Source organism: Dendrobates tinctorius, unplaced genomic scaffold (genome assembly GCF_039654945.1).
Source record: "Dendrobates tinctorius isolate UK_male_01 unplaced genomic scaffold, ASM3965494v1 ptg000005l, whole genome shotgun sequence".
NCBI classification, from domain to species: Eukaryota; Metazoa; Chordata; class Amphibia; order Anura; family Dendrobatidae; genus Dendrobates; species Dendrobates tinctorius.
In genome coordinates, this window is record NW_027361673.1 from 6,548,536 (window position 1) to 6,565,370 (window position 16,835).

Consider the following 16,835-nt stretch of genomic DNA (forward strand, 5'->3'; position numbering starts at 1 on the left):
AAATTTTGTGGCTGTAGCTACGACGGTGCGGATGCCAATCCCGGACATACATACATACACACACACATTGAGCTTTATATATATATATATATATATATATATTCCAGTCTCCGTGAAAAAATATAAATATATTTTTTAGAGGTGTGGGGAGGCCCAAATAGAACTTTTGCAATGCAGCCCTGTGATTGCTATATACGCCCCTACTTTGCAGGGCAGTAATAATGAGGGCGGTCTGGCTTGTTTCTCAGAGCCCAGGGCTCCAGGGGTCCCATTGCCAGATTGCCCTCATCATAAGCAGCGTTCCGGGCAGAGAGGGGGATCCAGACACATTTCTTGCAGTCAGTGTCCACCCCTGATGAAAGACCAATCGCAAACATAATTTTTATCCCCAAATACATGCAATTAAGGAAAATAAAGTGTCCCCTTTAGAGATGCTTTAACACAGAGTAGTATTTGTCTGCCATACTCTTTGATCTACACTGGACGTTTTTTGCTGTCTTATGTGTTATCTACAAATTTACCAAATTCTGATATCCCTGTAAATAAAGGCATAGGCGTGTTATATGGGAATTATATATTCCGTCTATTAATATATGAGCTTTTTATCATTGTTGTATCAGGACAGCGTTAAAAGAATATTCCATTTATTAAAAGTTATCATGTACCCGAACGATGAGCGATAATTTGTATCTGACTGTTTATCCCAAGACGAGGGCTCTGAAATACGTCACCTCTCCACTCGTTCTGTATGGGACGCCGGGAAATTGTTACAGCAGTGGTATGAATGCTTAGCCACCTCCTCATTCAGATCGGTCATTTTCAAAGCCATTTTTTAGGGATCGGTGGGATAGGAGAAAACTTTTAATGAAGGGAATAGCTTTTTCATCTTACTTTATATTCAGTGATCTCCGTCATTTACTGGTTTTCACAATGCATTTTTTGGTAATAAAGGGGGAAGCCAGCACTGCTTAAGGTTAGAACGCATAAATTGGAGTGCATATGCACATAATGTCTAGCTGTATTCAAAAATGAGATATTTAGCAAAAAAATTGATCAATTCAATTGAGCCGCCCCGCCGCGCCAAGGCAATCTCATATGGGGGGGTCCTACTCTATATATTTTTAATAAATGCTGTGCCATTACGGCCTCCTAAATACATTTAGAGCATGACCACATCAAGTGCAATCTGTACCTGAACATTGCTGGATCGCTCCCATGAAGCCAGATGAAGCAAGTGCAGATGAAGGCCAACCAGGTCTGAACACAGACATATCAGGAATGGCCTCCACACATTGCCTGACCAGCAAACATAGATGAAGGGCGATGTTGGTCCAGACACAGGTGCACAATTAAATAAAGCTTGGGGCAGGGTGGGGCTGCCGTGTGTGTGCACAGCAGCCTAATCCATCACAATGAACACAGAAAAATTATGGCGGACATAACCAAGCGTGCACGGCAACAGTGGTGGTGAGCCACAAACCAACGACAAGAAAATAGAGGGGGAAGCCAGCACTGCTTAAGGTTAGAACGCATAAATTGGAGTGCATATGCACATAATGTCTAGCTGTATTCAAAAATGAGATATTTAGCAAAAAAATTGATCAATTCATAGATGAAGGGCGATGTTGGTCCAGACACAGGTGCACAATTAAATTAAGCAGTGCTGGCTTCCCCCTCTATTTTCTTGTTGTTGGTTTGTGGCTCACCACCACTGTTGCCGTGCACGCTTGGTTATGTCCGCCAATTTATGCGTTCTAACCTTAAGCAGTGCTGGCTTCCCCCTCTATTTTCTTATTTTTTGGTAATACTTCTGTTATTTTGTAACGTGGACAAGGGATGGCCACCGGACGAGGGGTACAGCAGCAATCAGCAGAGACGCACAAGGATTAAATAATATAATATACATATTTACTAACCAGTTTGTAAACAAAAAAAGGGGAAGGGATGGAAGGTAAACAGTGTATAAATATCAAATAGGATGATGACAGCAGCTACCCTAAATAATACAGACTAGAGTATATACAGGTACAGTGACAGACTTATCAGCAAAATAAATGCGATTAACCCTTTCTAGGCATAAATCCATAAAACGACAGTGCAGTTTTTGAAGGGTCACTTATGGAAGAGGCCTTTTCTCCCAACTAACTTGACCCTCTATAAAGGCATTTCTATATGCTCGTATATATTCAGATGTAAGTTGGTACCGGTACGTCCTGAGACTGAAGTTGAAGTTTTGCTGGGCTGAGTCGCGAATAGTCAGAAACGCTGACCTGAAGCTTTAAAGGGAATCCGTCACCTTTTTTTTTGACTAAGAGCTGCCTGCACCGACATCAGGGGCTTATATACAGCATTCTGTAACGCTGTAGATAAGCCCCCGATGTAACCTGAAAGAAAAGAAAAAGGAGTTATACTCACCGGGGGGCGGTCTGGTCTTGGTCCGATGGGTGTTGCGGTCCGGCGCCTCCCATCTTCATACGATGCCGTCCTCTTCTTTCCTTTCTGTTGTGGCTCCTGTGCAGGCGCACTGCTCTGCCCTGTTGAGGGCAGAGCAGAGTCTTGCAGTGCGCAGGCGCCGGGAGAGGTCCGGCAGAATGGTCCGGCAGAGGTCTACAGAATGCTGTAGATAAGCCCCTGATGTCGATGCAGGCAGCTCATAGTCGAAAAAAAGGTGACAGATTCCCTTTAAGTCTACGATCCCACTATCCGGAAGTAGCAGCTCTTTGGACGCAGCGTATCTTCGGTGTGTCCAAAACGCTGCGTTCTAATCACGCAGGTAAATCCGCGTATGTTCATGCATTCTGTTGCTGGACTTGACACGCGGTGGCTTGTAAATTTGCGGCGCGTGTCCGTCTCCGCGTGTGATCCACAGGCACATATGGATGCATAGTGGACATGGGATTTCTAGAAATCCCATCCACTATGCATGTAACATCTGGTCGCTGCGTTTTTGACGCTGTAATTCTTGATCGTGGGCATGTACTCTTAGAGAATGCCGATCTCTCTAATGCAGGGCTTCTCTTAGTCCTTAGAAATAAGGCCTCGCATGGCCTAGCCCAAGTTCTCACTAAGTTGGCTCATGTCAAGCCGAACAACACGTCCCAGAGTCTCCACCAAAAACAGATCCAGAGTCTAACTCCTCTATCCAGACCTTTTCCCAACGATGCGCAGCTTCAGTCTCTCCTTCAGCTCACTGACTGCCAAACTGCGCTGCAATCTCGGCCTCTCCGCTGCCCTCTACTGGCCAGATCATATATTACATCACCAACCTCCAACAGTCCAGTAAGCTGTGATTAACCCTTACAATTTCACAATGATAAACAATTCCATTAACCTCATAATATAGTGCAGATAATCCCTCCAGGACAGACAGACTTTACTTAACATTTTCCCAATCATTTTTCAGCTTTTAAGAAAATGCATTCTGCAAATGGGTAAACCCTTGGTGGAAGGATCGTTGGAAAGCCCACCATTCGAGAAGCCGAGTATTGAACAGGTAAGAAGGTTTATGCTGGTTCTTTAGAAAAGCACCTTCCATAAGCCCCTACACAGGAATCATTTCCTTACTTGAGATATGTTTGTGCCCAAATTCATTTTATATGGACTGTCCTTTTAGGCAGCTTCACAGTTTCCTGTTTATTTGATTGGATTTCATTTGGAGTTTGGCAGCAGTTTACTCCCCCATTCCTACTGAGAACACATGCACTCTCAGCCGAGCGGAGCATGCATATGTACGATTTATTGTAATGATACTACAGTAAAAATGAAGTATGGAAGTTCAGGTAATTTATGGACGGTGACTGTCCTTTACCACCAAAGCAGCAGATATTGAGATGGAGCTGCAGCTGATAGTTCTGCTACAAAAGCATCATTATTATTAATGATTATCTTCATAATCTAATATACATACATGTTTTTGGCTTGCAGCCTTGCATCCTGGCACTTACTTCATGCATATGAGCAAGAATAAATGTATTTTGTTGTAAGGCCTTTCACCTATACACTTGTTCAGCCAACAGTTTTCTCCCCTCACCCCACCAATACACAACCATGCTGCGTTCATCCAGGAGTACATGTATTCTGAATGTTTGCATCTTGTCTTCCCCTTAGATGGAAAGACTTGATCATATGGAATTTACTTTTCTTTTTTTTCTCTGCCATCAAGGATAAATTGGGAGGCCCAACTCAGATTAATCTAATGTGTATTATAGTCAGCTTGGGGCTGTCCACTTCTGTGATATTGAGGACCTATCCTGTTGGATCTCTGTGGGGCTGATGTCCAGCGCCCCAACTAATCAGCTGATACCAGCTCCATCAGTGGTTGGGTGAAGCAATGTACAGAGGGGAATACTATCTCTGTTTGTGGCCGCTGCTGGGTATTGATGTACAGCTTCTATTCAAATGAATAGGAACTTATCTGTAGAACCCCTGAAAAGCCACTTAACAATTGCACCTGTACATGTGGCCACTTATATCAGCTGATTAATGGGAGTGCTGGGTGTCAGATCTCCACAGATCCACTAGCATAGATCAACATCAATACCATGGGTGTGAAAAAACCCTTTAATTCAACCAGTTCTGGAAGCCATACATTCTCCATTTGATGTCATGATCACATGTTTTTCTTTTCCAACAGTTTATTGGGTTTTTAAATTTAAAGTGTAGGGAGGGATGGAGAAGGAAGGGCAGGGAGGGGGGGAAGGAACGAGGAAAGAGGGAAGGAAAGGGGAAGGAGAACTCAAAACAGAACATACATAACATATAGTTAAAGGCTAGCAACATTTTAGCCTGAAAAGCAAGGGAATCATCCCTTGACAAATAGCAGTATGATCACATGTTTTTCAGCCTGATGAATGGCTGCTAATTACAGGAGACTTAACCTATAATGTATCTAATGCATTTTAATATCAGTGTCATTTGAAAATTAACCCTGCAATTATAGGCTGGCAGGAGACGCGTGTGATAAATAACTCCATTACTATGTTGCACAGGTCCTCGATTGGTTTTAGCCTCCAATCCATGTATTCCAGTTACTCAAGGGGAGTTAGCCTTTTGGTACATAAAAGTACCCCCTTTAAGTATCTAGACTCCATTAAAGATGACGAGGGGAGGTTTGTTGGGGTAAGGTGTACAATAGTCCATTTTGAGTGTATCATTATAGTGATATATATACCTACTCTGTACTCTAATTTCACTCTCAAGAGAATAATATTAATAATTTTATTTCTATAGCACCAACATATTCCGCAGCACTTTACCTTTTAGAGGGGACTTGTACAGACAATAAAAGACACTACAGAAAAATCCATGAAATTAGCAGATACCAAAAGGAGTGAGGGCCCTGCTCACGAGCTTACAATCTATGAGGAAATAGGGTAGACACAAAAGGAGAATGGTAAAAAATGCTTGTATTGTACGGTCCATTCATCAGTAATATATATATATATATATATATATATATATATATATATATATATATATAGGGTTCACAGTGCTGCATGAACCGGTCACCAGCCAGTAACCGTACAAATGCAGACACATAGGGCTAATAAGTCAGTGGAGTGTATCTGAACAGATGCTAAGAGTGTCCTGATTTGGAAGAAAATTTTGTGTGGGCAAAACAGGGTTAGTTAGATAAGTGTGGTGACATGATAGGCCAGTCTAAGAAAATGTATTTTTAGGCCACACTTAAAATTGTGGATATTGGGGATTAATTGAATTGTCTTGGGTAATACATTCCGAGAATTGGCGCAGCTTGTGAGAAGTATTGGAGACAGGAGTGGAAGGTTCGGATTATTGAGGATGTTTTTCTTAGGTCTTTAGCAGAGGGGAGAGCATAGGTAGGGTAGTAGACTTAGACAAGTAGGAGATGTAGGGTGGTGCTGAACCGTGGAGTGCTTTTGTGGGTGAGCGTGATAAGTTTATATTGAACTCTGTAGCTGATGGGCAACCAGTGCAATGACTGGCACAGTGTAGAGCCATCTGTGTAGCAGCTGGAAAGCAATATGATCCTGGTTGTTGCATTCAAGACGGATTAGAGAGGGGAGAGTTTAGTGAGAGGGAAAACGATCAGTAGAGAGTTGCAATAGTCCAGACAAGAATGGATAGGAGCTACAGTAAAGCGAGATCGCTGCTGAGTCACAAGTTTTGTGACGCAACAGCGATCTCACCAGTGAGATCGCTGTGTGTGACAGCTATCAGCGACTGGCCCCCCCTGCCGGTATCGCTGATCGTTTATGAAAGGTCAGGACTTTTTTTCGGTCGTTGGTCTCCCGCTGGCCAGCACGCATCGCTGCGTGTGGCAGGTGGGAGAACAACGACCAGCGATCAGCGCGCTGGTAACCAAGGTAAACGTCGGGTCTCTAAGCAGCGCGCGGTGCTTAGAAACCCGATGTGTACCTTAGGTACCAGCGCGCTGATGCAGGGAGCTGGTAACCAAGGTACACATTGGGTTTCTAAGTGCCACGCACCGCACCGTGTATCTTGGTTACCAGCTCCCTGCATCAGCTTGCTGGTAACTAACGTACACAGCGACGCGCCCGCTCGTCGTCGCTGGTGAAGCTGCCTGTTTGACAGCTCACCAGCGATCATGTAGCGACACACCTGACAAGTTGATATTGTTGTCGGGATCGCTGGTGAGTTGCTATGTGTGACGGGGCCCTAAGAGTTTTTGCCATGTCAAAGGTAAGAAAAGGTTGAATTGTAGAAATATTTTGGAGATGTAGGTGACATCTAGAAGGTGAAGAAGAGATCTGAGTCAAGAGTGACCCCATATTGCTGCGGAGTAATGGTACAACCACACTCGGAAATGGCAATATCGGGCATAGGTTTTATAGATAGAGTGAGGACATAATGTTAGAGACAGCAAGAATTATAGGAAACCTTGGTAATTTGCTAAGATATATTTCTAATAGTAATGGGGGATTTTAACAATATTTGCAATCCTGGTAAAGGTAGGTTCCCAGAAGGCGATTTCACTTTGTCTCCCTCCGGTCCGCTTATTAGTGAGCTAAGCCTAAATGTATGAAGGGAAAAGTTTCCATCCTTAAGAGCATTCTCGTGTGCATCCTTGACATTTTATTCCCTTTCAAGAATAGATATGGTTTTATGCAATTCTTCTATGGCTCCTTCTATATTAAACATTGAGTACTCCCGTAGATTCTTATCAGATCACTCTCCTATATTATTTCAAGTACAGATAGACCCATTAAGGGTTCGACACTCCTTGAGCTGGAAGCTTAACCCATTTTGGCTCAAGCTCATTAATTACAACAATATTAAAGAGAAGTTAGTGGCGTTCTTTGACACTAATGTGAGGTCAGCGCCTAGTAATATAGTGTGGGATGTCATGAAGGACTGTTTAAGAGGGGTACTAATTAATGAAAAAAAGCAGTAAAAGATACCTTCTCGGAAAAGAGGGGGGGGGGATTGAACAATAGCGTTCGAATGACAGATGTTGTGCTCGAGCTTGGACTGTTTAGTGCGAGCATGGATCGTGGTCCCACTGTGCCGTGGACCGAGGAGAGGTTGGAAGGTTGTGACAAAGTGCCTCCCGAAGACTGACCCTGGATGCATGACTACTGACAGTGCCGCGATCAAGGAGAGCCTGGGGAGGCGTGACCATGTGCTACACCAGGACTGACATCGGTCAGATGGCAACTGACCTTCAACGAGATATGATGGTGCTGGCAGACACGACTGATAATACAGGCAGGCAGTTGTAGGACCCATTTCAGACTGGTTTGGCAGGAACAGCTTTCTTGAAGAACTGGGTCACTGGTAGGTACGACTGGAATATAGAAATGGGTAGGACCCAGTGTTCAGAAAGGATGGACAGGAACGGCTTCAGGAAGAACTGAGTCTCTGGCAAGGAAGTACTGGCCCACAAGTGCGGACAGACAGGGAACTGCAGATGCAGACAGGCAGGGAACTGCAGATGCAGACAGGCAGGGAACTGCAGATGCAGACAGGCAGGGAACTGCAGATGCAGACAGGCAGGGAACTGCAGATGCAGACAGGCAGGGAGCTGCAGGTTCCCACAGGACAGACGGCAGCAGGTACACATAGAACAGACTGGGTCAGGTAAGGACAAGTTCACATAGGACAGACAGGACCAAGTTCACACAAGACCAGTACAAGGACATGTACACACAGGACTGCCAGAGCCAGACTCATACAATGTACTTACCACTAATGTTGCATAGAGGCAACAGATTAGAGATAGAATTGTCTGATCCAGTACCTATCACCAACGCTGGCCGCAGAGTGAATACGGCAGTGTCTGTCCACAGAAGTCGTAGGAGCAGGTTCTGATGGAGATGTGACACTTGTGACAGATTTTGTTCTGTGTGGAGGGTATCAAAGACCATCATAAATTTTTGTTCCCAGACCCTTTGGTTTTTTTGTGATTTTAATATGCCAAGTTTCATATGGTTTATGCTGTGTCCTGGACCACAGAAATATTTGACCACAGGTATTGTAGATGCGTTTTTTGTCTGTTATCGTTTCCTGCTGGGGGTCTCTATGTTGGAGACACAGGACAGAAACAGTGATGAGGTCTCATCACCAAACGAGTACAGACCAAAAGAGCCATCTCTACCTGTGGCTGAACATTTCTGTGGTCCGGGACACAACAATATGAACCTTGTCATATTAAAAGGCAACTTCTAATCACAAAAACACCAAAAGGTCTGGGAACAAAAATGTATGGCAGTCTTTTATACCCTCCATACAGGAGTAAATCTGTCACAAGGATTTATGATTTACTACAAAACCTGAGGAATCTGCTCCAGCGACAGTGAGGGCATCAGGTCTCTGATCTGACATAATTATTGGGGCAATAAAACTTTCACACCACTTATCTAAACTAATTCACTTTCTGAACTCAGTTTGTTAAATGTCCATTTATTATGTCGTGTAGCTGCTCTTTTGTGGATACATTTGGGTTTCTCCAAATACTTTGTTATACCATGCCTGATGAAGAGACCTAAGTACTCTAGAAAGCTTGTTTTGTAACATCACTTTTTATTATTTTTTTTTTAGCCATTAAAAAGTTTCATAAGTACAATATTATTATTTTGTTTCTCCCACTGACAATGAAAAAAGAAGCTTAAAAATAAGTTTACTATAAAAACGTTAGCAATAGGTATTTTTTTTATTTTCTTCACATATTTTATCATAATAGAAAATAAAACATACCGACCTATAGTAAATTCTGTGCCTTCCTCATACGCAGCTGCTTCTATCATCACGATCGATCGTTACAATGCACAACGTTAAAAGCATTATTGCATTATACAGTCGTGGCCAAAAGTATTGACACCCCTGCAATTCTGTCAGATAATACTCAGTTTCTTCCTGAAAATGATTGCAAACACAAATTCTTTGGTATTATTATCTTCATTTAATTTGTCTTAAATGAAAAAACACAAAAAGAATTGTCCTAAAGCCAAATTGGATATAATTCCACACCAAGCATAAAAAAGAGGGTGGACAAAAGTATTGGCACTGTTCGAAAAATCAGGTGATGCTTCTCTAATTTGTGTAATTAACAGCACCTGTAACTAACCTGTGGCACCTAACAGGTGTTGGTAATAACTAAATCACACTTGCAGCCAGTTGACATGGATTAAAGTTGACTCAACCTCTGTCCTGTGTCCTTGTGTGTACCACATTGAGCATGGAGAAAAGAAAGAAGACCAAAGAACTGTCTGAGAACTTGAGAAACCAAATTGTGAGGAAGCATGAGCAATCTGAAGGCTACAAGTCCATCTCCAAAGACCTGAATGTTCCTGTGTCTACCGTGCGCAGTGTCATCATGAAGTTTAAAGCCCATGGCACTGTGGCTAACCTCCCTAGATGTGGACGGAAAAGAAAAATTGACAAGAGATTTCAATGCAAGATTGTGCGGATGTTGGATAAAGAACCTCCACTAACATCCAAACAAGTTCAAGCTGCCCTGCAGTCCGAGAGTACAACGGTGTCAACCTATACTATCCTTCGGCGTCTGAATGAAAAGGGACTGTATGGTAGGAGACCCAGGAAGACTCCACTTCTTACCCCAAGACATAAAAAAGCCAGGCTGGAGTTTGCCAAAACTTACCTGAAAAAACCTAAAACGTTTTGGAAGAATGTTCTCTGGTCAGATGAGACAAAAGTAGAGCTTTATTAAGAATTTATGTTTGCAATCATTTTCAGGAAAAAACTGAGTATTATCTGACAGAATTGCAGGGATGTCAATACTTTTGGCCACAACTGTATGTATATCTGTGATCTGTACACAGTATCCTTACTATAAAAAATGTACGTAATGAGAGAGTTTTCGGCATTTCAAATATTTTTAAGCACATGGTATTGGCATTTTTCAGTGTGAAATTCCTCCGCTACATTGTAGTACACCCTCTCCGGTTTATTTTCCCAGTCCAGAAGTGTTGCTATTCATGGCTGGCTAAGTTCATTTAACATTTCATTTCTTGTGACTGCACAATTTCAGACCTGAAACGCTGAATCAAGAGTCTGTCATTGTAAAATCATTGCTGCTTCATGGTCACGGCACACAGCCTTCTCAACTTGTCAAGGTAGAAAACAAATCAGCCATTTAAATCCCCATAATATTAATTTGCTGGAGTCAGTACTTTCACAAAGGATGTACTACAGCAGATGCTGCCCAAGAAATGGCATGGAATAAAATAATTTCCTCAAATATTTGCTGATCACTCGGAATGCTTAGATTTTGTATAAATCCGATGCTGTCCGATACTTTATAGTGGTTGTGCGGAAAAAAACTTGACTGCCATATTGGCACACTTAGTCCCTGTGACTTTTCTTCTACTTTTTGGTTTAACTTTTTCACTGTTCATAGCTGTTTTACCCCCAATGTTTACGGGAGCTGCTTCAAAAATATTGGAGGAATCTCGGCTAAAAACGCCAACGCGGGTAGCTTCATTTCTCATGATTCCCCCGTTATTTCATTCCTTACTACTGGTTCAGATGTAATGAATTTACTGCCTCCACCCCCGTGTTGAAGGGGATTGCAGCTCTGCGAAAAGGGTCAACACATGATCTGTGCCGACTTATTCAGGTGAGGTAGTGCCTTCAGGATGAATCGTCACAAGGTGGATTCAGTGGAAGGTGTGAATTGTAATCAAAATACCAAATGCCGCAGGTGAACGAGCCAAGCTGCGACGTTGCTCCAAAGCAGGGGTCTCAAACTCAGCCGGGTAAACGGGCCACACAGAGTAAAAATTGGCATATGACAGGCTGCGCTGTTTGCGAGACGATTCGTTTTTCAGGGATACCATTTTTGTAGTATTTGACGTTTTGACAATTTTGTATCTTCTTTGGTGTGTTTTTTTAATGGTGTTTGTCATGTGTTAGGGTACAAGTTTTGTTTTTTTAATTCAATTTTTACATAAAGCATAATTTTTTGCAGCATATTTTTAGTTTGAGTTTCTTTTTAATTTCTAAGAATTTTTTTTGCCTTTTTTTTTGTCCTCCAAACGGCTCCATACAGTAATATTGTTTAACAATTTAGTCGCACATAGTAATTCTTTCTGGCCCCAATCCTGTAATAATGTTCTTCATCCTGGTCTCCATTTTGTAGTAATGTCCCCATCCTGTCACAGTGGCCCACATCTTGTAGTAATGTCCCCATCCTGGACCCCTCTTGTAGTAATGTCCCCCATCCTAGTACTCTTCTTGTAGTAATATCCCCCATCCTAGTCCCATCTTGTAGTAATGTCCCCTTCTTGTAGTAATGTCCCCATCCTAGTCCCCAACTTGGAGTATTATCCCTATCTTGTAGTAATGTCTCTATGCTAGTCCCCATCTTATAGAAATGTCACCCATCCTACTCCCCTTCTTGTAATAATGTCCCCATCCTGGTCCCATTTTGTAGTAATTTCCCCCATCCTGGCCCCACCTTGTAGTGATTTCCCCCATCCTGGCCCCACCTTGTAGTGATTTCCCCCATCCTGGTTCTGTCCTTGTAATAATGTCCCCATCCTGGTCCCTTCTTGTATTGTAATTTCCCCCATCCTGGTCCTATCTTGTAGTCGTGTCCCCATCTTGTTGTAATGTCCACTTCATGTAGTAATGTCCCCATCTTGTTGTAAGTCTCTTTTTATCACCCCCTTTATCTCTCATGATAAATAGAAGCAGCACATTTGGAGATCTGCTTCAGAATAATCAATGTTGAAATCCTTATCCTATATTATATTTCATGTTGTATCAGGCAGGATTTTAAACAGAATAAGAAAACAGTGTTTTAAAGAGAACTTATCAGCACAAAATGACTGTTCAGACCAAGCACAGATGCTTGGTGCACCCCTGGTGTGGCCAAACTGCTCAGTGCACCTTCACCTACTTATTTTGCATCTGTCTTTATCCCGTCTTCCTTTATTGACAATCCTGGCTTCACAGGAGCCAAAGGAGGGTCGAGATAGATGGAAGAAAAGTAGGTAGGAGAATGTGCACTGAACTATATAACCACAACAAGGGTGCGCTGAGCGTTTCTGCTAGGTCTGAACAGTCATTTTGTGCTGACTGGCTTTCAGTAACCATGGATAAAGACCTAATGTATGGTTTATGGATAGTATGGATTGGAATGCTGGTGTATGATTGATATGGCTGTACTTCAAATTTATTTATTTTCATTTTCTTATCTTTAAAGGGTGTAAACAATTTTGTACAATATAAATTTAGTCATTTACCAGCGAAAGAACGGCAAACTATTATAGAATTGGCCAAAATGTTTGTAAATCGCATCAACTACTGGCACCTAGAAACTCCTTCACAGCGGAGGCAGAGTTCCCCGGCTGAGGACATTGCTGCCTATAAAGTCAATTATACAAGGTATATATTTTATCAGGTAATTATAAATATGGTTCATTTTCACTGAGTAGATTTATTGAAATGTATGTACAGAAACCGTGAGTTGTCTTCTGAATCTGCAGGTCACGGTTTATTCTTTTGGAATGTGGATCGCTGTTCTGATTGTTCCTTGGGGGTGTCTAAAGCAAATTATACTATTAGTTATTATTATTTATTTATATATGTCTTAAATTTAAATATTTATTATTTATGAAGAGAAAAAAACATACGTTACCATTATCCTGTACTTTAACACACGACATTCATGTGTGGTCTAAACTATTACTTTCGACCTTTCTGGGTTCTCCTGGTCAACTGACTATGCGCACCTGTACTGTGGAGACAAGTTACTGTAAATCAGTTTCAGTATTAAAGGGAATCTACCACTGGGATTTTGCAACCTAATCTGAGAGCAGCATGAAGTAGTGACTGAGACCCTTATTCCAGCAATGTGCCCCTTACTGGGCTGCCTAGTGTAGTTTTCATAGAGTCAGTGTTTTATCAGCATGAGATTTTCACTACAAGACTAGAAAACATGTTGCCATATTGTCCAACCATGCCCCATCACTGATTGACAGCTTACTGCCTAAGCACAGTGTACACAGAAAGCAGCCAATCAGTGGTGTGGGCGGGGTTATACAGAGCTCAGCATTTAGAGAACTGCTAGATATGCAGCAGATTAAACAGTTCTTAATCAAAACTACAGCACCCAGTAAAGTAAATGACACATCACCGGAATCAAGGTCTCTGCCCCTACCTCATGCTGCTCTGAGATGGGGCAGAGAATTATATTTTAAGAAAATTGAAACCAGTAAGGTCAAGAAAACAGTATTATCAAGGAGCCTTACATAACAGAATATATGATATAAAACCAACCTTTATTAAAGTCTAGATATAAGACGACACTATCACACACAAAAACAATTAACCGTGTCACCTACTTTACCCTACACTAAGGGATCCTGATATCAAAACTGCCTAGCTGCGGAGGTTGGCACCCTAAACATATACGAGATTTGCGCCCCCGCTCCACGACGGCTGTACCCTAAAGCTCCTAGATAGCCCTGTATGAGTGCAGTAGACAATTATTCACTCAATCAGGAAAGGAAAATATAGGGGTTGCCACAATGATGATTGCTAGGTAGGCAACAATAGAAAAAAGTGCAAAAAAGAGTGCAATTGACAAGACAATAAAGTGACATGTGCAAACAAGTGAGTACCTGACTAACTGTTCCCGGAATCTGTAAACCTTCCTAACAGCGGAGGTTGGCACCCTACTGGTCAGTGGAATGGCGCCCCCACTCCACAATGGCTCACCCTAAATCAGCCCTTATATTGCTTGATAACTCCACATTAGGGTGAAGAAAAATGGTAGGCATTATGACATAATAATATGACATGACATAATGAATATTCAAATCAAATATACTGATAACAGAAAAGGGGTACTCAAGTAGTTTTTTTGATGCAGGATAGAATGAACCTCAACGCGTATCTCCTAACAGGATCATCAGGAGGTAGATAGTTGGATGCTGTGTGGTAACTGACCATAAACCTCCCCTATATATAAAGGTACTGTCACACTTGGCGATATCGCTAGCAATATCGCTAGAACTTGTGACATTATAGTGATATTGCTAGCAATATCGCTGTGTCTGATACTTACCTACGACCGGCTCCCCCGCTGGTTATCGCTGATCGCGCGAGAACGTCCAGGACTGTTTCTCGTCGTCAGCTTCCTGCGGCGCTTCCTGTGGAGAGACGAGCGTGGAGCCGGGCGCGAGGACGTCAGGATTGCCTAGTGTGACAGGTAAGTAGCGACCCCCGACCGCTATGATGTCGCTGGTGAGGTCTGCCTGTGTGGCAGCTCACTAGCGACCACTTGGCGATGCACCAGCGATCCTGACCGCGTCATATTGCTGATCGGGATCGCTGGTGCATCGCTAAGTGTGACAGTACCTTAAGTGTGGCTGATAATTAGTAACAATCACTTCCTGTATAACCTAGAGGTCCCTGTATAATGATCTCACAAAAAGGACCAAGTGTGGATTCCATATTGGAAGTGAAGACTAATTTGCGCTCTATCAACCAAGAATCATTATACATCATTGGCCAGTATGTCTGTCAATCAAGAGTAAAGGAAACAGATAGACCGCCATTATTATGATGTCAGGCGTGCGCTCCATCTGGAACGCACTCGGCCTACAGCTGATGTGCAGCGCTATACACTGATTTGTCCGCAAGTGAGATCCATCTGACAGGCGGTGTTTCCTGTTCTCATTGCGCATGCCCATAGGTCGGCGTGCAACCGGAAGTACGTCATAAGATTGACAACGGCACATCACCACGGTTACATGAGCACTTCCTGTTGCCTCAGCGATTAAGTGCGCATGCCCAGACCAGTTCCCGGGCCGGCGCATCTCAGTTAAAGATGTAAATCCCCCACTATCAATAGGGGGTATAAAAGCCTGACCCATGAATCCAATAGGGCACCAGACTAATATAACATTATGACTCCAAACAGTTTTGATTGTTTCAACTGGACTAAGGATATTAATTTATTTTGTCGTAAACTCGGATGAAAAAAATTATTTGCGCGAAATGATCACAATGAATGTGAACATTTTGGTTTGCAGGAGGATGAGCTTGAAGGATTTAGGGCATTGGTAGGACTACTGGAGGAAAATGATACCAAAGAGGGATTTGGTCCTTTCACAAATTTGAGGAATAAAAGCACTAAAATGCCTCCTCAGTCTGATATCTCTAGCATTGATATTTTTCTCAAGCTTGTTGAAAGAGATCTTAGGAGAATTCCATCCCACTCATCTGACTCGAATCTTTCTACAAATGAACGAGAGGCTTTGACTAGGTTAATGGAGCAAAATGATCTAATAATTAAACCCTCAGACAAAGGTGGGAACCTTGTAATAATGTCTGAAAAAACTATCTACGGATGTGCCAAAACATTTTAAGGGATACACAAACCTATGAAATTTTACCTTCTGATCCATCAGTAGGAAATAATTTGGAATTAGAGGATGTATTAAGGAGAGCCAAAGTGGAGGGTCTAATATCTAAAAATGAATATGATTTTCTATGTCCCTCTTATCCTCTGATTGCCACCTTTTACACTCTACCTAAGATGCATAAGGGACTTAATCCCTTAAAGGGACGTCCAATTGTGTCGGGATCTGACTCCCTTATCCAGAGTTGTGGAGTTTATATTGATAAAATACTTCGTCCCTTTGTTTTGGCCCTACCGTCATACATTAGGGACACATCCGATCTCCTTTTGAAATTGGAAGGTATCCATGTCGCTCATAACTCTTTTTTGGCCTCAATTGATGTTGAAGCCTTATATAGTAATATCTCACACGAACTAGGTCTGAGAGCGGTGGAATATTTTTGAAAACAAGGGCAATTCAATATAGGGCCCATAACCAATTTGTGTTGGAGATTTTGCAGTTTACCCTGACAAAAAATTTTTTACTATTTGACAGGAAGTACTTCCACCAGCTCAGGGGCACTGCAATGGGCAGTTCCTGTGCCCCATCGTATGCAGGTTTGTTCCTGGGCTGGTCGGAGGAAACCATAGTCTTCTCAGAAGAACCACAGTGGTGGCAAGAGTACATCGGCACGTGGTATAGATTTATTGACGACGTGTTTGTTGTTTGGCAGGGGACAGAAAGCCAGTTCCTACAGTTTGTGAATGAGTTGAACAATAATGATATAGGTATGAGGTTCACACATGAAATAAATGGGACTACTCTACCATTCTTGGACGTCCTGATTAAAAAAGAACTGGATGGCTCTCTAAAATCTCAAATTTATCGTAAACCGACGAGCTCCAATAGCCTGCTCCGATGGGAAAGTCATCACCCTGAAGCTTTAAAACGTGGCATTCCCAAAGGCCAGTTTTTGAGGCTAAGGAGGAACTGTTCAGATATGGATTTCTTTAGATCACAATC

General features: G+C 42.4%; 1 protein-coding gene across 1 annotated transcript in view; it reads left to right on the plus strand.

Annotated features, from left to right (window-relative positions):
* Positions 1 to 16,835, plus strand: part of KAT2B (lysine acetyltransferase 2B) — a 171,512-nt gene that overhangs the window by 66,501 nt on the left and 88,176 nt on the right. The window contains exons 4-5 of the mRNA XM_073568154.1: positions 3,404 to 3,493; positions 12,668 to 12,849. Coding sequence (XP_073424255.1) covers positions 3,404 to 3,493; positions 12,668 to 12,849 — 272 coding nt within the window. The remainder of the gene's footprint in view (positions 1 to 3,403; positions 3,494 to 12,667; positions 12,850 to 16,835) is intronic.